Source organism: Camelus ferus, chromosome 11, assembly GCF_009834535.1.
Source record: "Camelus ferus isolate YT-003-E chromosome 11, BCGSAC_Cfer_1.0, whole genome shotgun sequence".
NCBI classification, from domain to species: Eukaryota; Metazoa; Chordata; class Mammalia; order Artiodactyla; family Camelidae; genus Camelus; species Camelus ferus.
The window spans coordinates 330,659-354,556 of record NC_045706.1 but is presented as its reverse complement, the minus strand read 5'-3'; the positions used below and the strand labels follow the sequence as shown (position 1 = coordinate 354,556).

The 23,898-nt window shown below is 60.7% G+C and overlaps 1 protein-coding gene across 4 annotated transcripts; it reads left to right on the top strand.

Annotated features, from left to right (window-relative positions):
- Nucleotides 1-11,457: 11,457 nt before the first annotated feature.
- LOC106728922 lies at nt 11,458-23,256 on the top strand. 4 transcript variants are annotated; one of them, XM_032490591.1, is made up of 3 exons: nt 11,458-11,476; nt 16,156-16,338; nt 17,629-23,256. In XM_032490591.1, the coding sequence occupies exon 3, from the start codon at nt 17,674-17,676 to the stop codon at nt 18,904-18,906; it is 1,233 nt and encodes a 410-aa protein (XP_032346482.1). In that variant the 5' UTR covers nt 11,458-11,476; nt 16,156-16,338; nt 17,629-17,673; the 3' UTR covers nt 18,907-23,256. The 4 variants fall into 4 exon arrangements, 3 of the variants coding, with proteins under 3 accessions (XP_032346482.1, XP_032346481.1, XP_014409782.2); XM_032490590.1 differs by lacking the exon at nt 11,458-11,476 and adding an exon at nt 15,184-15,285; XR_004323694.1 differs by lacking the exon at nt 11,458-11,476 and having other exon boundaries at nt 15,336-16,338; nt 17,629-20,437; nt 22,632-23,256.
- The last annotated feature ends 642 nt before the right edge of the window (nt 23,257-23,898 follow it).

Below are 23,898 nucleotides of genomic sequence, written 5' to 3'. Positions count from 1 at the left end.
TCTGCCTCCTCCCTTGCTCTGCTCTGCTTGCCCAGAGCCGTCCCGAGCCCCTCCATGGGATGTGCTCACGGTGCCTCCACATGGCTGAACCAAGACCCAGGTCCTCACCAACCAGACCATGGGATGGACGGAGGCTGGTGGTTCTGTGCCTTTGTGAGGACCCGGTGTACCTGCTCCTGTCCACTCTGAGACTGGCCGGGCAGCCCACTGTGGGCACCTCAGAATGCCTGGGCTGAGCTGGAGGGTGGTCCCCAGGCTGGATGAGGGCCTTCTCTCAGGGGCAGGAAAGCGAGTTCTCCGAAGGGTGGAGTGGGGCCCCCTCCCAGCTCTGCCAGCCCCAGATGCTGCCTCTGCACGTCTCTCTGTCCAGTTGTCCCTGCTTCAGTCTCCCTCTCCATCTCTGCCTCTCTTATCACCTGGTCCAGGGCAGGACTCTTGCTGAGCTGATGGACAGGTGTGACCAGACACACACATGGAGCCCGGGCACCGGGTCAGGGCCTCAGGGCAGGCTGAGCACACGCTCTGCTCCCCACCTGCCCCCCATTTCTCCGGAGGCCTTGCTCCCATCCAGGGCCCTGGCCTGAGCCTCCCTGGAATGCTGCTCTGTCCTTCCAGCAGTGGGAAGCGCTACCACGAGTTCTCAGCCGACACCCCCACTTGCTGAGGAACTGTCCCTTAAACAGATTCCTGGGCCGGGATGCCTGGCCGCCTCAGACCTCTGCCAGGCCAGGGGGCCTGGTTCTGGATGCCCGGCGGACCACAGCCCAATGGCTGGCTCACCACACGTAGGATGGTCACTGCGGTCAGGCCTCAGGGAGTGGGGAGTGAGGCAGATCCGGGGGGGAGTACCTCAGTGGGCGCCCCTGCAGGTTTGAGAGACTCCGCGTGATCACCTCACCCACCCACACTAGGGCTGCTCTGTGCCCCTCACTGCACACCCCTGCAGGGCCGCCAGACCCGGGGAGACTTCCCTGATGACACAAGCAGCCCCGCCACCACCCAGCCCTCCTGGCCTCTGTCCCAGTCCAGCTGCACCAGCAGACAGATGAACAGGCTTGTCTGTGGGAGGGATGAGGCTCTGGAGCTCGAAACCCCATTTCTCTCCTCACAGCTTCCTCTTCTTTCCTTCCCGCCCTGACCCTTGACTCGGGCAGCTCAGGCTCATCGTCCTTGGGGGTGACAGGCCCTGCCCTGCTGGGGTCCAGGTGACCTGGCCTCTGGAGCTGGCATCTGAGGTTAGAGAGCTGTCCTGCTCTCACTCGCCTCCTGCTGACAGAGCTGAGAGGTGGCCCGGGATCAGACTGTCTGTGTCCAGTGGGGCTGGGCCTCCGTCTCCTGGGGAACTGGCTGTGGGGGATCGGGCTGCAGGGCCGGGGCGGTGGGGGGCCTCAGAGAGCACCAGGACAGCAGTGGGCTCGCGCCTGGGCCCCGCCCCCGCCTCTCCTGGGTGAGGGGTGGTCCCGGGTCTGGATGGGGGTGGGGGTAGAGGTGGGGGTAGGAGCAGGGCTGCCCTGGCCCACCCTATGAAGTCCTTTGACCTCCCCCACCACGAGCTGTGTCACTGTTAAAGGGATGACGCAGGAGTGATGGACAGAGGTGCTGTCTGGGGGTACCAACTCAGCAGCATGGGTGGGGAAGGAGGCAGCCCAGACCGCACCATGGGAGAGACAGAGGAGTCCTCCTGTGCCTAGCCCCTCCCCCAGGAAGGTAGAGGGTCTGATTCAGCCCAGCCATGTGCTCCCCCTCCCGAAGGCATCCCTGCCACCCCTGCTGCCCAGAGGGGGCCCCACCTCTCGGCTCCCAGACGCCTGGCTGGGCAGCAGGCACTCGAACCTTTACTCGAGAAGCTTGTATCCAGGCTTCTGCTGGCACCAGGCCCCTTTACTCATGGCCTGGCATCATCCAGCCAGGCAGGATTCTTCCCAGGCATGCCCCACTGGGTGGGGGAGTGCTCAAAGGGCCTGAATAAACAGGCGGGGCATTTTGGGGACAATGGGACTTCTGGAATCAGGACCGGCTTTGTGTGTTGCTGCTGCCACTGGGTTAATGAGCTGGAAAACACAATTGCTCTTCCCGGGCTGTGAAAATCGCTTCAGGGCAGTGGAGTCCACTTAGTTGCTGGGAGAACCCAGAATTGATTTCCTTTGTCCCGAGGGCCCAGCACAGCCTTGCAGAGGCCACAGGCTAGGTGGGGCCTCCTCATAGGAAGACCCCAAGCAGCCCAGGCTTTGGAGGGTCTCTGAACAAGGCCTGGATCCCAGGAATGAGATGACTTTAAAAACAAAACAGCAGATGCCTTTCTCCTGTCCAACCCCCATTTTCCAGAACCCTCCCCTGCTTTGGGGTGGTGTGACATAGCCTTCCCACACAGGGTGCTGCCCCAGGAAGATGACACTAGGGACCAGGACCAGGCTCCTGACCCCCCCACCTCTCCCTCTCGGGGTATGGACACTGTGGGAGGTGCCTGGGCAGCCTGGCACGTGGTAAGCCAGGGGCAGACCAGCCCCTGAGGCCCCAGGAGAGTGATGGTCACTCTTAGCCTTGCCCCTCTCTTGGCCCCAGGCCACGGGGCATGCTGTTCAGATGGACTGCAGGAAAGCCCTTTGAGGCCTGAGGTCATGAACACAGAACAGGTCTCTGAACAGAAAGTGCCTGACCTTTTGTGATGTTTCTCATCTTTCAGGCTGACCCAACGTTCAGCTTTAGATCTTCATGAAGTTTTGGAGGGCAAGCTTCTGAAAACATCATGAAAGAACACTTTCTGGAGCACAGTCTGTCCTCATGAGGTGGACAGGGCAGGAGGTGTTCTGAGAACTCTCACCTCGGTTTTGCTGAAGAGGCCAGGCAGGCACTGAGGGTTGGGGACTGCACTCAGGGGCTTCCCCTCTCTCTGCTGAAGAGTGGCCGGACGCCTGGACCAGGCCACCAAGGAGCCACTGAAAGCGGTCCAGCCGGACCTTCGCGAGAGTCCAGATGGCTTCTACTTGGGCCTGGAATTTCGGGGGTGAGACCCTGATTCCAGAACCTCGTTCCTGTGGTTTCCAGACGCCCAGAGAAGCTAGAAGTGATTTAAGGAAGGCCTGCAAATCCTAGGACAGCGAGGGGTGTTGAGGGGAGCGGGCCTCAGCAGGGGGGCCTGTGGACTGTACATGCAGAGCAGAGCACGACCCTCAAAATGTGGAGAAGAGAACCCACAGCCGGGACCACGATCCCTCACTGCACTCTCCTTGCTCATGCGTGGACCTGCACAACTAGGTGGTTTCACAAGTGTAGCCTTAACTTTGGAAATCTTCCTTTCCTTCAGAGGTTTTCTGTTTCCTCCTCCCTCCATCCCAAGGGAAGATCTCCTTTTTCCCCAGTAATGAGGGACATCAGACTGTTGCAATGTCTGGCCAGAAGCCTGACGTTGGGTGAGGTGCCCGGAAGCTCCTGCACGGAGCTGCCCACCCACCCACCTGCCTAGGCCTTGGGGCAGTGGGGCAGGTCACCTGGCCGGCCAAGCCCCTTGCACTTGGGGCAGGTGGAAGGTTCTAGCTGCCAAGTCCTGCGGGCAAGAGCTGGAGTTGGGTGGTGCCCACGTCTCAGACGCCACCCAGGCTGAGCTCACCTCCCCGCATCACCCAGTGCTGTGCTGCCTCTGGTCACCCCACCCTCCTGGCACTCGGAGCTGACCCATGGCAATGGACAGGAGGCATGTGCCAAGTGCCAGGTACAGATGGCACTCAGAGTGGGTAGGAAGAGGGGTCAGGGGAGGTGCAAGGGGGGCTGGGAGTCGCATGCCTGATTCTAGTCCTGGCTCTGCTGAAGGGCTGTGGGACCTGACCTGATGTCTTAATGTCTCTGGGCCTCAGTTTCCTATTTTGTCTCCCCTAGAGAAGTGGAAGCAAACTTACAAAGAATTCCATTTGTTGTGGTCATTGAAGCCCATGTCCACTTCCCTTTTACCCCATCTGGTCAGTCAGGCCCAGAGGCACCGGGGGAGGGCAGGGAGCCAGCAACAGGGGCAGCCAGTGGCCTCAGGGAGCAGCAGCAGGGGCTCCTGAGTCCTGCTGCCCAGAGCGAGGGTAGGGGGCATCCCGTCTGGGCCTTCAGTGCCCTGGTGCCCAGTGCAGCTGCCCTGGCCTTGGAGGGAAGGGCACCCATGGCCGGCCTCCAGGTCAGCTCTGTAGACAGACCCCTCTGTCCACTTAAACACAGCTTCTGCAAAAGTGCCCTCTGCCCTCCCTGACCCACCACACAGCAGAGGCCACTCCCAGCCAGGGTAGGGCAGGAGCTCAGCCTCTGAGCCTCTGCAGGAGGCTTCTGGGGCTTGTAATCCCGCCTAATCCTGCCTCAGATCCCCTTGGGCAGGAGGAAGGCCACACACAGGATCCGCAGGCCCATGTTGGTCCTGGGGACAGGCCAGGGGAGGGGCCCTCTCCAGGCCTGAGCCCCTCCCCTGGGGGACCTGGGGGTCTGGGTCCAGGCCCAGCGCACACAGACCTGGAGCTGGGAGGCAGGTGTGCCGGCACAGAAGGTGACGTCAACCTGCCTGGCCCAGGCCCAGGCCCAGGGCCAGAAAAAACCAGAGTTGGGACCTCCCCAGCTCCCTGGGTGGGAGATACTGGGGGCCTTACAGGGTGTTCTGGCATTTTGGTCCACACTGGACATGGACCCTGCTTTGAGAAGTGCATGGAAAGGGGGTTCCTCTCCGAGCTGATGGCCTCCATTCCTAAAAATGGCCAAGCTGGAGGACAACTTTATATGTGGGCCAAATGGGCCAGCTCCAGAAAGGCGTCCTCCCCAGCCCAACCCCCTCAGCCCCAGCCCATGCCAGGTGCGCCCCAAATTGCCGGGGCCCTGTTAGCCCCCACAGTGGCCGCTGGGCAGTGCCTGGACCGCTCCAGGGAGAGGGAGTGAATGAGGGGCAGCAGGGGGCCAGATGGTCACACCAGTGCACTCCCAGGGCACCCTCCCACAGCCCTCCAGCTATGATGAAACAGGAGAGGGACGCCTGGGAGGCCTGGTTAACAAAGAGTGAAGTCTGAGCAGACACTCTGCTGCCAGAAACGCTATGCGGACAGAGGCAGGGTTAGGGGGCCTGTGCGGTGGGAGGTGAGGCCATGCAAGCAGATAGGGTAGGGGTCCCTGGAGAAAGGGAACCAGGCATGGCTTTCTTGACAGAAGGGAAGCCATTTTATGGGCTAAGCCTGGCCACAGTGCTTGCCCTTGAGCAGGTGTCGATCATTAATGATCTCAAGGGGACAAAAGAACACACAAACAAACTGTTATCGGGCAAGATAACGTGTCAGTTGTCGAGTCTTCAGTTCTGTTCCGATGGCAAAGATTAGCTGAGGCTGAACCACCAGTCCACTGACCCTCAGGGAGGACGATGCTGACCTTTTCTAACCCTCGTGACTTCAATCAACCGAAGCTCAGACTCTGTCGACCGCCCAGGTCCCCTCACAAATATGCACGTCCCCTTAGCTTAAAACTTCGCCAGCTTTGCTGCTCCAGGGGACACCACTCTGCTGAACGTCCCAGGTGTTCTGCCTACCTGCTGCGAGTAACAGTAACTGCTTCCTTCTCCTGCGCTTTGGCTTCGCTGTGTCTTCTGGCTCGACACCCACCCAGAGGCCAACCCAGTTTTCAGGAACAGCCAGAGAGCAGAGGAGGATCACGGGTCATCGAAACCATGGTCGGGACTTTGAGTTTTGTGTTTGTTCTGCTGGGGGGTGGGGTGCAGGCCAGGCATGGAGCTTCAGGCGCTCAGGTCAGAGGGGCTGTGGTAGCTCTCTGTTCCCGCCCAACAGACCACCAGCAGCCCAGGGGGTGGGATGCAGTGGGGGCTGCAGGCAGGAGCTCTGCAGAGATGTGGGGGCCGATCGGGGCCTGACAGGAGCCAACGGAAGCCCTCTTCTTGATCAAAGAGGACGGGCACTGAATTGTGTGCCCTGGTGGACAGTTCACGGCCCAAGGCTTGCTGTGTTTGAAAACAAGCTGGAATGGAGAGTCATCAACTATCAAGTACCTAGTTTAATCCTGGTCTGAAAGGCCACTTAAGACTGAGCCACTGACAGAACATCTTGGCAGTGGTTCCGACTGCCCAGTCCTGGAGGAGGAGGGCGGCTGGGCAGCTGTCTGCGCCCTAGGCTTCAGTCAGGACAGACGGGGGAACACTGTGGTGTTCTCAGGTGGGACAGGGGGACAGGCACAGAGTTGGGGGAGGGGGAAGCTCACTGCCAGGCCGGCGTGGAGGGCAGCACCTGCCCACCTGGGACCACGCAGGCCCCAGACAGCCATCCTGGGTCCCAGTCTGTGCTCAGCAGCCACAGAGCCCCTGTGTGTTGGACCAGCCATGGACTGGGCCTTGTCCAGAACCAGAACATGGGTAGTTCTTTACTCCCTTGGTAGCCAAGCCTGAGTGGGGCTCCCATTCCGTGTGCCCCTATCAAGTTCTTGCCCCTCAGCCCAGCACCAAGTCACTGGACCGTCTCTGGGGCACGTGTGAAATCCTGGAGGGGTGTCCAACCAAGAGCCGGCAGCAAGGAGCCCACTGTGCCCGGGAGCTGAGCAGGGCTGAGGCTGAGGGCACCATGTGCTCTGACAGGGTGGGGAGACTTGCTCAGGGTCGGGGGCAGCAACTGGACCCTCAGCCACGTCTCCAGGGGGCTAAGAAAAATCTGAGGATGTCCCGGGCCTGAAGACTTCAAGGGCCCAAGCCCTTGCTGCCAGTGACCCTCATTCACCCAAGACAAGCAGGGCTGGGTGGTCTGTGGCCACACAGACCCAAGGAAGGACAGTGCTTTCAGGTTCTTGCCGGTGAGGAAGCACTTGGATGGTGAGCTGGAGCCCAGGGGGCAGCAGCCACACCCTCTGCACCCCCATGCCCACAGGACTCTGAAGGGCACTTCACCCACCCACGACGGCCAAAGGGCTGGCTCAGGCAGCAAGCTGAGGCTGGGACCCAGGTTCCTGGTGGTGAGCAAGCTTGGGGGTCTCTCTAGGGGGGCTCCCCAGTGTCCCCAGGGAGGGTGCTTTGGTGAGGAGCATTTCCGTGGTCCTGCCTCTCCCCAGAGAGTTCCCCAAGCCAGTCTTGCTCTTCCTCCACTGGGTGTGGGGTTAGGAGGGCGCTGGTGCTGACCTGCGGGGAGACAGGGGAGGCCCATGCAGGCGGTGCTCCTGAGTCAGTTAGGTGTGTTGGGGGAGGGGCTGTGAGCAGACACCCACCCCAGATCTGGGGTTGCAGAAGAGCGAGTCCTGAGCCCTTTGGCCTTGGGATTTGGTTGCGTGCCTTTTGTTCCCATGGCAGTCTCAGGAGACAGCCAAGGAAAACCAGGTCCCCTGACTCAGGGACTCTGGGGCCACAAGGGCAGCCTCGCTTCAAATCCTCCTTCAAGATTCCTGACCAGTTAGTTCTGGCTTTGTATCTCACTTGGATGGTGAGCTGGAGCCCAGGGCAGGCACTGGGCAGGGGGCGGTCGCGGGTTTCTCAAGGGAGAGCAGAAGCTCGACCCCAGCTTCCCGGCCGGAGTGCCCTGGAGTCTGGGCCAGGAGAAGCGCCCTTGGGGCCGGGGCTCCACGGCGGACTGACCGCCACACTCGAGTGAGCGCCGCCCTCCAGGACTGCCGGCCTCGCGCCGGAGGCCTCTTTGTCATGCACATGAGGGCACCGAGGCTGAGACAGGGTCCCCTTCAACACAGAGTCACCGATGAAGAGCACTTTCTTTCCCAGTCTGCGGGCTTGGCACATGCCTGCTGTTTCCCAGTGGCCTCGCATTCAAAGAGTCCGGTCCCCCATTCTTTGTCCCCCTAGGTGCCCGGCCGACAGCCCCTGGCAGCTGCTGCGCTTTCAAAGGCTCTATAGAGCGTCTCTGCAGGTGAGCCCTCATGCCAGGGGCTCCCGTCAAAGGCTCTTTGAGACGTCACCGCCGAGCGGGCTCGGGGCGGGTCGCGCTCACAGCGCCCGCACAATGGCCTCGCCGCTCAGCGCGACCCCGCGCCCCGCCCGCGCGCGCTTCCGTGGGGAGTCCCGGGTGGAGGCGCCAGGCTTCCCGTGCTCCGGCCATCTCCCCCCCCCCCGCCTCCCCACCCCTCCGCCGGCCCTCCCCACTTGCGCCCCTCTCCATGTCGCCGCACAGCCTCTGCGGCCTCCCCCGTCCCCGGCCTCTCCCCACTCCGCCCTCCGCGTCCTCCGGCCGGCCTCCCCTCCCTCCCCGACCCCGCCTCTCGCCCTCCACTCCTCCCCTTCCCGGCCTCCCGCCGCCCGCCCGCAGTAATTGCTCCTTTGAAACCCCAGGCCGGCGTCGCGGCGCCCGGAGCGCTCCCACCCCGCGAGCGGGGCTGCCGTCCGGCCGCTCGGTTTCAGCTTCTTTTCACCCTTTCTGTTTCAACTTTATTAAAACCAGAGGGGCCGCCGGCACTTGGGGGCGGGGTCGTGGCCTGGAGGGCGGGGCCTACGCTCTCGGGGGGGGGGAAGCCCCGCCCCCGTCCCGGGCCTCTCCGGTCAGGCGCGTGGGGGCGGGGGAGTCCAGGTTGCCTCTGCCAGGCCGCGCGTGACCAGCTGCCGTTGGGTCCGAAGGTGACCAGGTGACCCTCCCAGGACTCTGGTTCTCCTGGTTGTTTTGTTTTCGGTGGTTGCTGAAAGAATGAGAAGGGGAAGGAGAGAGAAAATCCGGAGAGTTTTAGAGGACTGTGCTACCAAGCCTCCCACCCTAGTCTTCCTGGACCGGACCTCAGGCCACAGAGGCTGTGCTGAGCCCACCTGGATGGATGGAGGGGGGTGCATGTGAAGGACTCCATAGGTCCTGCCCCTGTGAGCTCCAGCTGGTGGCTCAGGGAAGGGTTTATTTTGGGGTTCATCTCCTATTCCCCCAGCCCCCAGCTCTGCCTTCTGGGGTGAGGGCCTGGCCAGCAGACTTGGGGGTCGGGGGAGTTACAAGGGGGGGGGGTACCTGCTGTTTGCACATGTGTTCCTGGGACGGCTGCAGGGGCGCAGAGTGTGTGGTGTAAAATCACTTCATTCACTCATTCATTCATTGCACAAACACCTGTGGGGCTTCTGCTGGTATGGCCAGGCCCTGGAATGTAGCTCTGGGAGGGACAGACTTGTCCGTGGCCCTTGGGAAGCCAAGGGATGGCTCTAGAGAACCACCCTTTGTGGCTTTGTCCCCAGCGCCAGCTACACCCCAGCCCCAGGCCACATGTCCCCAGGCTACACACCGAGTTTTCAGGCCCTGGAGTCTGAGGTTTGGAGTCAGTCCTCAGGTGCTCTGGGAGGTCAGGAGCCACTGTCCAGGAACTGGGCACCCGCTGGCCCAGGACGGGGCCTAAGTGGGCAGTTCAGACGGCAAGTGCAAGCCCAGTGGTCACTTGTCGGAAGTGCATCCACTCAGCCTCCCAGGTCAGACAAAGCAGGGACACTGTTTTGTTGGTAAAATGTGAAGTGTGATGTTTATAAAAAAAATGTTTATTTTTGGAGTAGTTTTAGATACATAAGATATAGCAAAGGTGGTACAGAGCATTCGGTGGGTTCCCCTGCACCCACACCTGGGAAGTTTGCTTGTGAATATGAGTGTATTCACACTTTGGAAGCTTAGCTTCCCTGCAGGGAGGAGGGTGGTCAGGACGGCAGGTGACTGAAGGGTCCTGCTGCCCTGAGGCCTCTGGGCAACCTGTCCTTGGTCCAAGGTGGGTGAGTGGTGGGAACCCAGCAGGGGCTGCAGATGGCTGCAGGTGTGGGCAGCTGAACAGGTGCAGCTGCTAGAAGAGGATGGTAGAGCTGGCTGCTCAGACCCACGCCTACTTATAGTGAACTCCCATCCCCACCCACCATCTCGCTCTCCCTCCTCTGGGCAGGGTGACCACCGACATGCGTGGGAACGCTGTCCTTGCTGACTGGGCCCCTTGCCCAGGAGCACACGCAGACTGCAGCCTGACAGGGGATGGATCCTGGGACCAGGTGTGCAGGCAGCTCTGGGTGGGGTCCGGGCCACCAGAATTCCCCAGGGCCTTCCACGGTGGGCAGCCCCCCAGCACCTCTGCTCCCTGCCCAGGAGATGGCCGCCTGTAGTTAGCTCCTAGAATGAGGGTCCCCCCAGGCCAGTCTGAATCCCTGCCTCCCCGTCCTCTGAGAACACGTGCCCTGCCCCCTCTCCCTCGCCCACCCTGGTTTCCTCCCTGCGGCCTCTGAGCCCTGGACCCAAGGGGTTTGCCAGCAGCTGCCTCTTGTTTCCTTATCCAGAGGGCAGGCCACAGCAGACACTGAGTCTCCCTGGGCCTGGTGACCCCACCCACTGCACAGGGCTCCCAGGAGGTGGCTCTCAGGCTGTGGCCCTCGGGCCAAGTGCCGACCTCCACCTTGTGACAGGGCCTGGACACTGGACCAGAAGGGACTTCTTCTAAATCTGGGACATGAATGCAGAGACATCACCTGGCCGGGGGTGCCTCCATTGGTGAACCTCAGGCCAACCTAAGGCACAGCACAGGTACAGCCACCCCGAGTGCTGACCACCACTCTTGCCTCCCATGGGCCTCAGCTGGGACTGTGGCTCTCAGGTCCCCAGCTCCCTGGCTCCTGCACCGCTATGGCAGCACCCCTGGGGAACAGGACCACCCATGCCCGGAACCAGGGACCCCCTTTTCCCCCACAGCCCCCACAGTCCCTCCAGGGCCCTGTCATGCACACAGCCAGGTGGCAGTGACTTAGCTCTCCTAGGTGGTAGAAAAGAGGGAGCTGCCCCACTGTGGATGTGGGCTGTGTTGGGTCACAGTCAGGTCACAGGCAGCTGCAGCTGCATGTGCTTCCTGAGCTGGCAGCCCCAAGCCAGGTGGCTTTGGAGGAGCCAGGCAGGGGTGGGTGACATCCTCCAGTGTCCTGGTCTGGGGGCTGGTCCCCTAACTGCTGGACAGTGGCCTGGACACCCACTCCAGCTCTGTGCTTGCTCTGAGGTCCTGAGTGGCTGTGCCTGAGGGCGCCTGGCCTCTGACCCATCTAAGTGTCCGGCTGCAGGCCTGGCTGGTTAGGGCAGCTGAGGTGTCCTGAGGGCTCCACCCCTGGACAGATAATTGGGACACAGGCAGAGCACCTGGAGCTGGCCTCAGCGCCCTCTGTCCGGGCTGCTCTGCCCCCTCTGGGCTCTCCTCAGCCCTGGCCTTGGCACCAGCAGGCCCCACTCTAGCCCAGGGGGCATGGCTCAGAGCTGGGCCTGTTTCCAAACCCCTTTTGAGATACAGACCAAAAGAAAGGAGCATCAGTGGCTTCAGCAAGTGAGCAAAATTTACAACTCAGGCACACGAGCAGCTGCTGCCTCCCAAGAGGACTCAGCGGCTGCTGGGAGGGAACTGACTTCCACACACGGTTCTCACAATTGCCCATCAGTTCCAACCACAGCTGTGCACAAAGCAAGCCCTGGCAGGACTTCTGTTTCCCTGTGAGCCATTGTTCCTGGTTTTGGAAGGAGGTTAGAAGAAACGTTTTGATGAGCCCTGAGCAGAGGTGAGCTTCTCCGGGTTCAGCCCTGAGTGTGAGGGCTGGTGAGGCGCCTGGGGAGGGACTTGGGCACCGCCTGGAGCTCAGTGGAGCCCTGAGAGCTTGCTGCTTCCTGCATGGATGGTGTTGGCGAGGAGGTGCGCAGCCTTGACCACTGGGGGTGCTATCCCCTGTGAGGGTGCTGTCCCTGAGGGGGTGCCGTCCCTAGGGAGGGACTGTGTCCCTGGGGGGTCGTATGCTTGGGAAGAGGGTGTTGCCCCCAACTGAGTTCAGGTTCACAGGAAGTAGACGTGTCCCCCGTGGTGGCCAGTGTCGGGGAAGGGCAGGAACCCCACAGGGCGGTTGGCACTGGGCCTCACAGACGGCACTGACCGCTGGGCTCTCAGTCTGTCCATAGTGGACACTTCCCGTGTAACTGCTCTGCCCAGGAGAAGGGGATGGTGTCGGGGGAGGGGGCAGCAGTTCCTCTCAGGAAGGGCTCGCAGGGGTCCTCATCCCTTTGTCTCCCTTTTTTGAAATCGCATTCAGACTCTGCCTTGATATGGAGAGCAGCCTCCACCTGGTGGGGTTCCTGCCCCTTCGCCCGCCTTAGGTGCCACACTGGCCGGCTGTGGACAGCACCCTCTCTACCAGCCACCGGAGCCTCCTCCAGTGCCCGGCGTCCCCGCTGGGCAGAAAGCCGACACAGGGAGGACTGGCCCACTGGTGGCCCAGCAGGAAACGCGGGGTGGGGGCAGCGTCCTGCTGTGGCCTTGAAAACAGAGGAAGTGAGTGCCTGGCTGCTCACAGTGAGAGCTCTTGGGATTTGGAGAGTAGGGGGCAGGGCTCTGTCTGAGGGCACATGTCCCAGGGCCTGCTGTGCGGAGTTGGGGGCCTTCCCTGCCTCTGGGCTCTGGGAGGTTCCCAGCCTGCCCGAGGCCCTCTGTGCCCTTGGGCACAGCTCAGCATGAAGCTGGGCCCCCAGCACAATTTCTGACCCTGGTCAGAGGCTCTTCTCCACCTGCCCTCACCTGGCACGGGCTTTGCAGGGCCCAGGGCTCCCCTGTGTCCCACCTGGGAGGTCTTTGAAACACAGGAACCCTTCTGGAGTTGGTGGGACAGGCCCTGGCTGGGGGTGGGGGATGGGCTGAAGGCCCCACCTGAGGCCTTCCCTGGGCCTGGAGCTCACCTGGGGGAGGGCGTGGTCTAGGTGTGGACGCAGCAGACCCAAGGCAGAGGAGCCTGTCACGTGTGGAGCTGACCAGAGCTAGGTTCTCCCTCCATCCCCTCCCAAATACTTCCGCTGCTGAGCAGGTTGGACACACTGACACTGTGCCCACCTTATGGAGCCCTGCCAGGGGGGCAGTGAGCCTGGAGCAGCACCTGTGTGGGGGCTGCTGGGGACTGCATGAGCCTCCGAGGCCCAAGTGGAGATCTAGACACAAAGAGGGAAAGGGTGACTGGCGGAGGGGATGGAGGCTTGGTGAGGCCGGAGCCCTGGGACTCAGGGGCTTGGCGGGTGGGTGAGGGGCCTTGGGAGCTGGGTAGGAGCCAGATGTGGAGACTCCGTGGACTGGCAGACAGCAGCGAGCTGAGGTCATACAGTCCCGCCCTGATGAGAGGGCAGGAGGGAAGCAGCCCCATGTCCCAAAAGCAGGAAGGTGCCCTGCGAGCTGGTGGGGTGGGTGTCCCAGGCCGAGGACAGCAAGAGCAGAACTGTGCCCCCAGCGCTGTTGGAGGTGGGGCCCTGGGCTGTTCTGGGGAAACACACGAAGCCACACAGGGCACCGGCCACCGCGGGGCTCCGTCAGGAAGCACTTCCTGGCCCTGGACTCCGGCAACTGCATCTCGTGGTCACGGGCGTGGTTATGGGCATGGTCACGTGGCACTGCCCCTAGGCAGCCGGGCAAGTCCAGGCTTGCAGACGCTGTACCTGTGTCTTCAACGCTCCGGTTACTGTGGTTTCCTCTAACTGGGTCTTTTCCATGTGCCATCTTGGATTTTTAGTGGTGATATAATATACATAACATAAAATTTTCCATTTTAAAGTATACATTTTCGTGATAGACAGTGTATTCACAAAGTTGTGCAACCATTAGAAGAATCTAATTCTGGGACATTCTCATCATCAATAAGTGCCACCCTGCTTTCCTTCCCAGCCCCTGGCAGCCACTTCCAGATGTTTCCCTTCAGTGGACTCAGACTCTACGTGGTCTTCACGCCCAGCTCCTTTCACTCAGGGAGATGTTTCCAAGGTACATCCACCCTGTCGTATGTGCACTGCACCCCATTCCTTTTAATGGTGTGTTACATTCCATTGTGTGGATTTGCCATGTTTTGGTAACCCTTCATCACTTGTGCACATCTGGGTTGATTCCAGATTGCGTGTTGTGAGTGATAGGCTGCCTTATTTTGTGAATTGTATAGAAGAATGAAATGTCTTCAGGACGTGGAGTGTATGTCATAGCAGGAATGGCTGTGGCCGAGGCACCCCCCCACTCTCCTTCTACTCCCATGGGCCATGCTTGGTGGCTTCGCTGCCCCACCATGCCAGGCCCAGCTTCCACGCCAGCTCCCAGCTTCCTGCAGTGAGATGAAGCCAGCTGTGCCTGGAAAGGAGGGGGTCCCTGATTCTGGAGCACAGTCCCCCGACCCTGCTCAGCCCAGGCTGCTCGTACCACCTGCCCCCGGACCTTTTCCTGGCCTGTGGCTGCCAGGCCTGGCCCCCTCCGGCCCTTCCTGCTGCCCTTCGCCTGCCCAGCCCCTTGTCCAGCACTTGACTGCTGTGCTCCCACCCAGTCTGGACCAGTGACTTGTCCTTGCAGCGTCATTTAATAGAAACACGACGTGAGCCTGTGTGTAACTGCAGGTGGTCTAGTAGCTACATCAAAACCATAAAAAGAAGCGGGGGAACCTCACTGAACACTACATCTGTTTAACCTGATGTACCAGCGATCACTTTCACGTATAGCCAGTACAAAAATTGTTAGAGACATTGTCACCCTTTTTGCGGGTAGAGAAGTTTCTTTTTCAGTTGCACGGTTTTATTCAGTTTGAAATTACATTATTTAATGGAGGGCGGGTAGACTGAAGCAGTCTGGGATTAAATGTGCCGTACGGTATTTATATTTTGCAATGACGTGTAACTTTCTCCCCATGACACAAATTCTCTACCATTTCCATGTTCACTTTCTGTATCGCGGTGCTGGTGCTTTGTATGAAGAAGATACCCATCCAGTTGGTAGCAAGTCTTTGAAACCTGGCATGTGTTTTCTACTCGCCGCACATGCCCACTAGGACCAGCCATGTCTCGGGCTCTGTGGCCACGTGGGGCTGTGGGCTGCTTAGCTTGGCTCCGGATGCTGACCAAGCCCTCAGAGTGGCCTGGCACTGCCTCGGTCAGCGGAGTGATCCAGCCTAGCCTGTGGGGTCACAGGTCACCCACCCACAGGCACAGTGCACACGGGGAAGGGCGGTTTTCTGACTCACGGTAAATGGGGATGTTTCCACCCAAAATGCCATCAGAAAGGGCTCCACCTCCAGCTCCCGAGCTGGCCTGCTGTCTGCTGGGGTCGGAAGGGAGAAGCCACTCCACTTCCAGGCTGAGCCCATGAGCATAAGGCTATGTGTCTGTCTGCGTGTGTATGGACATGTGTGCGCACGTGGACATGTGGGTGCACACAGGAGTGTGTCTGTGTGTGGACGTGTGTGCAAGCAGGGGTGTGTGGGGTCTGGCTCCCAGGCAGGCTTGAGCCTTCACTGACCACCCTGCTGGGATTCCACTGGACAGGAGGTACCCTCAGAGGCCCGAGCACACACACGGTGCTGGCCCTCAGGTAGGGGAAGGGAGGGGTGGGGAGACCAGAGAGGGAGATGGAGGGGGAAGGAGAGGAAGGACAATGGGGGCTGCAGCTGGTGCCTCTCTGGGCAGCTGGCACCAGTGGCTGGCTTGGCTTCTGGGTGAGGCTTCCTGGAGACACTGGGTGTGGGGGTGTTGGATGGCTGTCCTGAGGATTCCCAGCAGAACTTTCTCCGGGGTAGGCTGGGCCTCCAGCTGGACCCTGGGGTGAGAGGGAGACTGCCCACCCACCAGCCGCAGCCCCAGGGCTCTGCCTCCAGGGGGGCAGTAGGGGTCTTTCTGGTCTGGTTGGGGTGTGGAGGCGCTGGCAGCCCCGCGGGCACACCGTTATGTCATCTAGGGGCCCTGGAGTGGCCAAGTGAAGGCACAGGAATGGCGGGAGAAAGGCCAGGCCCTGCTGTGGGGTGGGCGGGAGGACCGAGGGAGCTCCGCCTCCTGCTCCTGGGGTTTGTGGAGGGAGATGCGGTGGGGTTGGGGGGACCGGAGCAGAGGCTGAGCAGGAGGATGTTACTGGAGGAGATTCTGCTGGGGAGGGTCACCCAGCAGCCGGGACCTTCCCTTGGAGGATGCAGCACCGGAAGAGCAATTAGGGACAGCCCCACCCCCACGCCAGTCAGACCCGCCCTACTGACCCCAGCCAAAGCTCACCCTGTCGCCCTGGCCCTCCACTCACTGCTTTCCCAGAGAGTGCGGGGTCCCTCAGGGAGCCCTGATGGCCAGCACCACACCACCTTCTGGCCATCCTGCCTCCTGGGCCTCCAGTGGTGCTGGGCCACTTCTCCTCAGCCCGCCTCCTTCCTCAATCTGGTTCCTGCTTTCGTTTTCCTGCGCTTGTTTGTTTTAGCAGAGATGCCTCCAGAGAGCGTCAGCTGCAGACTTTCTTCTGTCCCGCGACAGCTCCAGGGTTCGTCCCCGGCTGCCCGCCGCCTCCTCTGAGGACTGGAGTGAGGACTGGACAGCACGGGGCCGCCTGTGCCTCTGGACACCTGGACGCCGCTGAGGGTGCGCCCTGCCCCACTTGGAGGTGCAGGTGAGGAAATGCAGGAAGGCTGCAGCCCTCCCAGGGAGGGGCCCTGAGAGGCCAGACTTGCTCAGCTGCCACCTCTGGGAGGGGTCAGCCAAGGTGGAAGGGCTTGCTAGCCGGGAAAGTGTTGTGTCTTCCTGTCGCTAGAGCGGGTGGGGGTTGGGGGCCCTGTGGAAGGGGGTGGGGAGATGGTTTCCTGGAGCTGCTGGCTAGATGGCCTGGGACCTTGCAGGGCTGGCCCGGACCTTGTGACCCTCACTCTGTTCACCCAAATGAGGCCAACGGCCACAGTGAGGTGCCAGTCCCTCTTGTGCCTGCAGGTTTGCTGGGCTTCAGAGGGAGGGCCGCTTGCTGGGGCCACCGCAGCTGGCCGTGGAAGCGCAGGAGAGCTCCCAGGATTGAGCCAGGAAGAGGCTTCTTAGACACAAGCAGACAGACGCCAAGTGATGGCAGTTCAAGCTCAGGCCTCCGCCTGGTGAGGCTGAGCAGCAGGGTCTCTATGGGAGGGTGTCAGCAGAGCAGTGACGTCCTAGTGCCCTGGACAGTGTGGCTGCCCGTTGCGGGCTCAGTTCACTTGTGGCTCTGCGGGACACGACCCTGATGCTCACACTGCACAGGGTCACTTCCCACCACTCCGGAGGCTGGGTTCTGCTTCCTGGCTTTTACATGCTGCCTTCTCGCCGGGTCCTCCTGTGGGGAGGGGGCGAGGGGGAGGAGCTCTCAGGGGTCTCTTTCCAAAGGACACTGATGCCATTGCGGGGCCTCACCACCTCATCACCTCCCATAGGCCCTGCCTCTTGGACCTTGGGGGTTAGGATTTCAATGTGTGAACTGGGGGGACCCAGACACTCAGTCTATAGCAACCCCCCATGGCCAGTGACACGTGAGCCACATGTGAAAGGAAAGAAGGCCTGGGAGGCATGTCCACCAGGCACCCAGACCCCTTCAGATGCCCCGTGGGCACAGCAGAGGCTGGTTCCCCAGGGTGCGCTGCAGTGGGGTCCCACGTCATGTGGGTTTGGCAGAGACCCAAAGGCAGGCCAGGGAGTGGGGGCTTCCTAGTGGGAAGAGAGCTCGGGGCCCCGTCCCCCCAGGAGGCTGCGTCCTCGAGGTCGGTTAGGGGCACATTGTGACCTTCACCAATGGGTCTCGAGTTGGAAGGGGAAGAGGGACAGTGGTTGGCTGCGTCCTGGCAGGGGTGGTTAATTGCAGCTTCTCAGGCTGGCAGCCGCTCCACTGCTATAGACAGTCGGCCGCAGTCTGTCCGCATAGTCAGGCTGTCTCCATCTCTTGCAGCCTAAGGGCAGTTTTCTCCTTGGGCACCAGAGGCAGATTCGGGGCATGCCCATGGGTTCCTGTCCCGAGGAGGAAGGTGCGGCCCCTGCCATCCCCCCGCTGAAGGCTGGCGAGAAGTACCACCTGTTCGTGAGTTACAGCAGCGTGGACGCCGCGTGGACCCACGGGCTCATCAGTCGCCTGGAGGTGGACCACGCAGGGCTGAAGGTCTGCCTGCATGAGCGGGACTTCATGCCGGGCAGGAACGTTCTGGAGAACATGGCCGATTGCATCCACCAGAGCCAGAAGGTGCTGCTGGTCCTGAGCCAGGACTTCGTGCAGAGCCGGTGGTGCTTGCTGGAAGCCGACCTGTCCCTCTTTGGCTCCTGCCTGGAGCAGAAGCCGGTCATCCCGGTCCTGCTAAGGCCCTGCCAGGTCCCGCTGCACCTCAGCCACCTGACCTATCTGGAGGCCACGGATGGCCGCTTCTACCACAAGGTGGTGCGGCTCCTGTGCACACCCAACCAGCGCGTGGCACGCCCCCTGGGCCTGCGCTCGGCCCCCTCCCTCTACAGCGGGAAGACCCTGCTGACCCTGGACTGCATCAACAGGGAAAGCCTGTCCTCCTGGAGAGTGGGCACCTTCAGCACCCTGGCCGTCCCGGACCCCTTGAAGCCGGTGCTGGAGGACCCCGAGGTGTACAGGCATGCTGTGGGCATCCTGAATGGGGTGCAGTCACCCCGGTCCTGCCTCCGGTACCTGGGCTGCAGGATCACACTGGGCATCTTCCTGATTCTCCTCTCCTTAGCATCAATCTTCCTCCCTTTGGTTTTGGGGCTCTCGCCAAACCAACCTCCCCAGCGGCTCCTCCTGATCACTGCCAACATATTTTTCTGCCCCTTCTTTATGATCTTAGGCATTAACACTCTGTCCTGGTTCAGAAGGTTTTCTAAGAGGAAGATGCGGGAGCTGGATCTCAGGGTGGGTGAGGCCAACCTGCTGCTGGCGCCCCACTCGGTGCTGATGGGCTGCAAGACCATGAACAAGCTCCACTTCGTGTATGTTGTGCTGGGGGACTGCAGGGAGGCCTTCCTGGAGGCGCCGGGCGGCGAGGCCCTGTTCCAGGAGGCCCTGGTGCAGTTCTCGTCCAGCTACGCCTGCTGCCTGGCCCACGCGCACTTCCCCGACTCCGAGGATGCTCCCGGGGCTCCAGGCCACCTGGAACTGGGCCTGTGCTTCTGCCGGTTCGTCTCTCTGCAGCTGAGGAGACAAGGGTGGCTCAGGGTTCCCCCTGTGTGACGGCTGGAGGGGCCTGGGGGCAGGGCCTGTTTTTGGGCGTCCAGCTGCCACTGAGCTGGCCCTGCAGACTTGGCAGCAGTGAGCTCTGGGTGGCGCACACAGGCCTACCCCCTTCGTCAGCTGTGCCAAGCCGGCCGGCCCTGAGGCCCCTGCAGCACCCAGAGGACCCACAGGCTGCTCTGAGGGTAGAGGTTACCAGCAGCAGCCCCTCAGGCCTGGCGTCCTGCTCCAGCCTGACAGTCTGGGGAGGAGGGCTTTGTCAGACTACCTGGGAGGAGGCTGGGGAAGCAGTGGTCTTGCTGTGGGACCCTCGGGAGACAGTCACTGCCCCTCTCTGGATGGTCAGTGCATGTCCAGGGGCCGGGCGGAGTGCGCTGGCTCCCTGGGCCCCCTGAATAGCTTCTCCAGGAACCTGCCCCCGTTGCTGGGACACAGATCAGATGGACTCCGAGGGACCTGGGTTGTTCACCCTCAGCCACACACACACACACTGTGCGCCTGCCGTCCGTGCTGAGAGCCCATGGGGGCCAGCCACAAGCCATCCTCGGCTGAAAACAGCCTGCGTTTGTCCTCAGTGCGGATATCTGCTGGTCAGACCCGGATGGACTCCAGACTGGGTGGGTGCTGTGTGCTGCCTGCCTCCCCTCTGGCTCCGTCCCGGCTCCTGAGACGCAGACCCTGGGTCGCTATCCTTCCCCTTCTGGAGGAGAGCGAGTCTGGGGCTGCAGCATGGCCTCCTGCAGTCCAGCAGCGGAGCCTGTCCGTCCACAAACACTGCCCCTGAAGACAGGCCTCTGAGCTCCGAGGTGGTGGCGCTTCTGCTGAGAGAGCGGCATTTGAGGGGCACAGACGTGACCTGATCCTGGGTGTGGGGGCCCAGCAGGAGTGTCTCCTGAGAGTCCCAGTTGCGCCCTTACCAATCCGTAGATGAGCAGCTGGCGGATTGCAAGTCTGGTGCTGGGCAGATGTTCCCAGGTGTTGTGCTGGCCAGAGCTTAGCTAAGCATCTGCGTGGTGTCTCTGCCTCACCCATTTCCCAGGTGCGGGCCCTGGACCGCAGCTGCAGAAGCACAGGCAAGTGAGGCTCTGGAGGCTTTCCCAGCAGCACTGTGAGCGACAGTGCCCTCCCTCCCAGGCCCTCCCCTGGCACTCCTTAGATGAGACCCCCATCCCCCGCAGAGCATACCAAAACCCCACTCTTTTGGTTTGAACTGGCCAATCCGCCCGCTAGCCCAGGGATCCCAAAGCACTCTCCCCACGGACCCCGATGCAGGCTCGTGCTGGGGTCGGCCTCTCTGTCTACACCCACCTGACCTCCCCCATCAGTAACAAGTTCTCTGCTTCAGTTTCTTCCGTGGTCTGCTCTTGAACTTGGCTCACCATCCAGCACCCTGGGCTTCTCTTACCAAGTGTTAATCAAGCTGAATCACAAGGCGACTGTCCTGCTGAAGGCAGCACTGGCCCGCTCTGTCCTGGGGTCAGGGCTGCACGGAGAGGATCTCCCTCCAGAGGAGACTGAGCAGCAGGCAACAGTGAGAGAGGCAAAGGGGGGGCGGTTCTGGGCGGGGGTCTGCACCAGCAATGGCACCAGACAGGAATCTGGTCACAGTGAGAAGCCTGAACCTCGGTGGCCCCAAAGATGGGCCCTGACACAGCCTCTCTGTGGCTGGTGGGGCCTGGCACTCCTGTACATGAAGGGCTGGGGGCCGACGGGGAAGCAGCAGGGCCAAGACATGACCACAGGCCCTGCCCCAGAGTGGGCACCTGTGAGCCCCAAAGCCATCTGGGCCCCACGTGGAGAAGAGCCTCTTGTAGCAGTGGAGGCTCCGGCTCCCTTCCAGGGCCCCCCTGGACTCCGCTGGGTCCTCCAGCCTCTGCAAAGTCTGAGTGTGGGACCGCCCACCCAGCTTCCGGGTCAGAGCTGGCTCCTAGACGGCACAGGTGACACCCACAGACACGGAGGAGCCGGCTTGAGGCCACACCTGCCCAGGCCGAGGGTCCACTCAGTGCTGAGTGCAGCTGGATCAGAGAGCACTGGAACCTCGCATGCAGAGCTGGGCAGCTGGTCAGCCTTTCAGGGCCAGACTCCTGGCTGCATCACAGGAAGCCCTGGGAGGCCATGCTGGGGCTGGGGGTTGGGGGCGGGGGTGGGCATGGCCTCGCTGTGCACGCGCAGGCACGTGCATGGGCTCCTTGGGCATGCCGCTGACAACAGTGGCATTCCTGCTCGGTGGTGCCCAGCGGTGCATCTGAAAGGGGCAGGGAGACAAAAGGGAGGGCAGAGGTCTCTCTTCAAAAGGCCAAGATTTTTCATCATGAAATAGCATATTTGTGCAGTCAGAAAGGAGAAGCATTAGAGGAGCCATTCTGCTCTCTCACACAGGCTGTTGGGAATCTAAGCCTCCTTTGAACTGAGCCTAGGACAGTGCCTCAGTCAGCCTTGCTCCAGTGCCCCTGGCCTGGCCAGCCCCGCATTGCTGCACAGATCCCCCACTGGGGCAGGCAGCGTCGGCTGTGGGGGATGCTAGACCTGGAGGAGTGGCCCCCCAGAGTGTCCACCAGGCTGGCCACCCCCTTGCACCCACTCCAAAGCTGCATGACCCAGGCCAATGGCTCCAGAACACAGGGACCCCAGCCCACCCTCCAGGGCCTGGACCCAGGGCTGTCACACTGCCTGCTCTGGCCCCTTGACCTCGCCACCTGCACGAGAGGTCAGTGGCTGGGGGGGGGGGGCGGTCGGACAGGGCCCTGCGTACCTGCTGCAGCAGGAGCAGCGGCCTTCACGGTGGAGTGCCTGACCTCCACCATCCGCCCCAGGACAGGACCCCAAATCATCACCCTGGACAGGTGAGGATGGAGGTGCAGGCTCCTCTGTGCCTCTCATGGACCTGGGAGCTCCACCCCCTGCAGACGCCCCAAAATGCCTCTCCTCAGTCTTGGGCTGGTTTTCAGCAGGGTGACCCCAGGCAGGTGGGGCTGAGGCTCTAACCAGTGCTGGGAACCCCCTGACAAGGCTGCTGGTCACCAGGGGTCAGGCAGCTATCCCAGGCTCACTCTCAGACCTGGAGCACCACCCCCTGGTGTTCACCCCAGGGCCTCTGCAGCAACCCCTCCCTTGGCCGCGTGGGTTTCCTATGAGAGGAGAGTGAGGTCCCCAAGACGTGGCTGCTGTGCCCTGGTGACCTCATCACAGCTTGGGCCTGGGTTTAGCAGGAGTGACTAGGGCTCTGAGTAGACAGGCCCCAGGGCCCTACTTCCACTGCCCCTCCACCTGGCTGGGCTCTGCCTTGTGGGTCAGGTGAGCCTCACTATGGACAGTGGGGATGGGCCAGAGCTGGCCTCGCCACCATCCTCCTCCAAGTGGACAGGGTGGGGGACACAGCACCGAGGTCAGCAGAGGACTGTCTTGTACCTGCTCTGGGTGTTGTGGAAAAAAAAACCTTCAGGGGAAAAATGTGAAGCAGAGTAAGTAAGAAAATGCACGTGCATCTGCGTATTTCTGCAAAAAGGTACACAGGAAGGCGGGATTAGACTAGTAAGACTGAGTTCCTTCGGGGGCGGGCGGGAGGCAAGTGTCTTATCTGGGACTTCTTTTGTGTGGTTTTGCCTTTGGGAACCATGTTAATATTACACACTAAAAAATAATATAATAAAACCAACAAAAATGAGGAAAGGACACTAAAAGGGAGTATAAGCAGTAATAAGGGACTCCTCTATGTTTCAAAGGAATGGCATAACTGCACTGATGTGAAAAAAAGAAGAGCTCCAAGTAACTTTTGGCCTGGCGCTTTGACTCCACACCCTCAGGCTGAAGGCAAATGCCCTCCTCTAGTTTGCAGGCTCACTTCTGTTGCGGTACAGACACCAGTTCCGAGGCAAAGTGCGGCGCACTCTGAGACTAGCGAGTAAGTATACCAAGGCTGACAGGGGCCAGGTGTCTCTGCGGAGAAGGGGCTCCTAGCACGGGAAGGAGGAGAGTCTCGCTGGGAGCTCCAGGAGTTCCCTGTGTGTTGTACACGCGTGTGTAGATGTGTGGGCATGTCGTACAGATTTATGGGGGTTGTGTCTATGCATGTATGTGCACTTATGCACATGCACACATACGCTTAGAGGAGAGAGATCTAGATGTGTGTAGGAGTGCGTATACAAAGTCCAGCCACTGGGTCTGCCTCTGAAACCGAGTCCCCCTAAACCCGAGCGCCCTTACTGAGTTTATGACTAATCTCACCACCCAACACTTTGTTCCCTTTCTTGTGCCCTCAGAGCTCAGTCCTGCACTCACTGAACACTCATCAACCAGAGTCAGATGACTAAAACTCCTGTTGTCAATAAAATTGCCAATGTACCCAAACTGCCTGTGTAGACATCGTCATTAACATACAAACTCAGGTTATTTCTCCAGGGCAGGGTGAGCTAACAGACCCCTGAGCCATGGACCACCTGGCCAGAGACATCCTGACTCCCAAAACTAGATTAAGAACGGTCGCAGGACAATGGTTAACCCAGCCTCTGTTCTTCCCCTTAGAAAGAGCCCTAAGTCAAAGACCCAGCTGGAGCGGACCTGCGTCTGCCTCCCACTCCCTCGCTTGGCGCCCTGGAATAATTGCTGTGCTTTCCTTCACCACAGCCCAGGGTCAGCAGGTTGGTTTTGCTGCATGGTGGGTCAGACTCAAGTTGGGTTCGGTAATCCCCAAATCTAGGTAGCACAAGATGAGCCTGGAGCATCTTTGTGCCAGAAAGTCAGAGAAGGATGGGGACACGTGAAAAGGACGACTCCCATCAAACAGATACGGAAGAGCGTGAACACAGAAATAAATAATGGTAACAGCGGATTTTAACCCACTGAATAAAACAGGAATCCATGGGTCCCACTGATATAAATAAATGACTTAATGGGTGGCAGGGCAGGGGGGCTCTTCCTTATAGTTGGCTAAGAATTGTAGAGGAATCAATTGAATGTAGAAAATTATCACTTGGAAAATATTGTTATTGA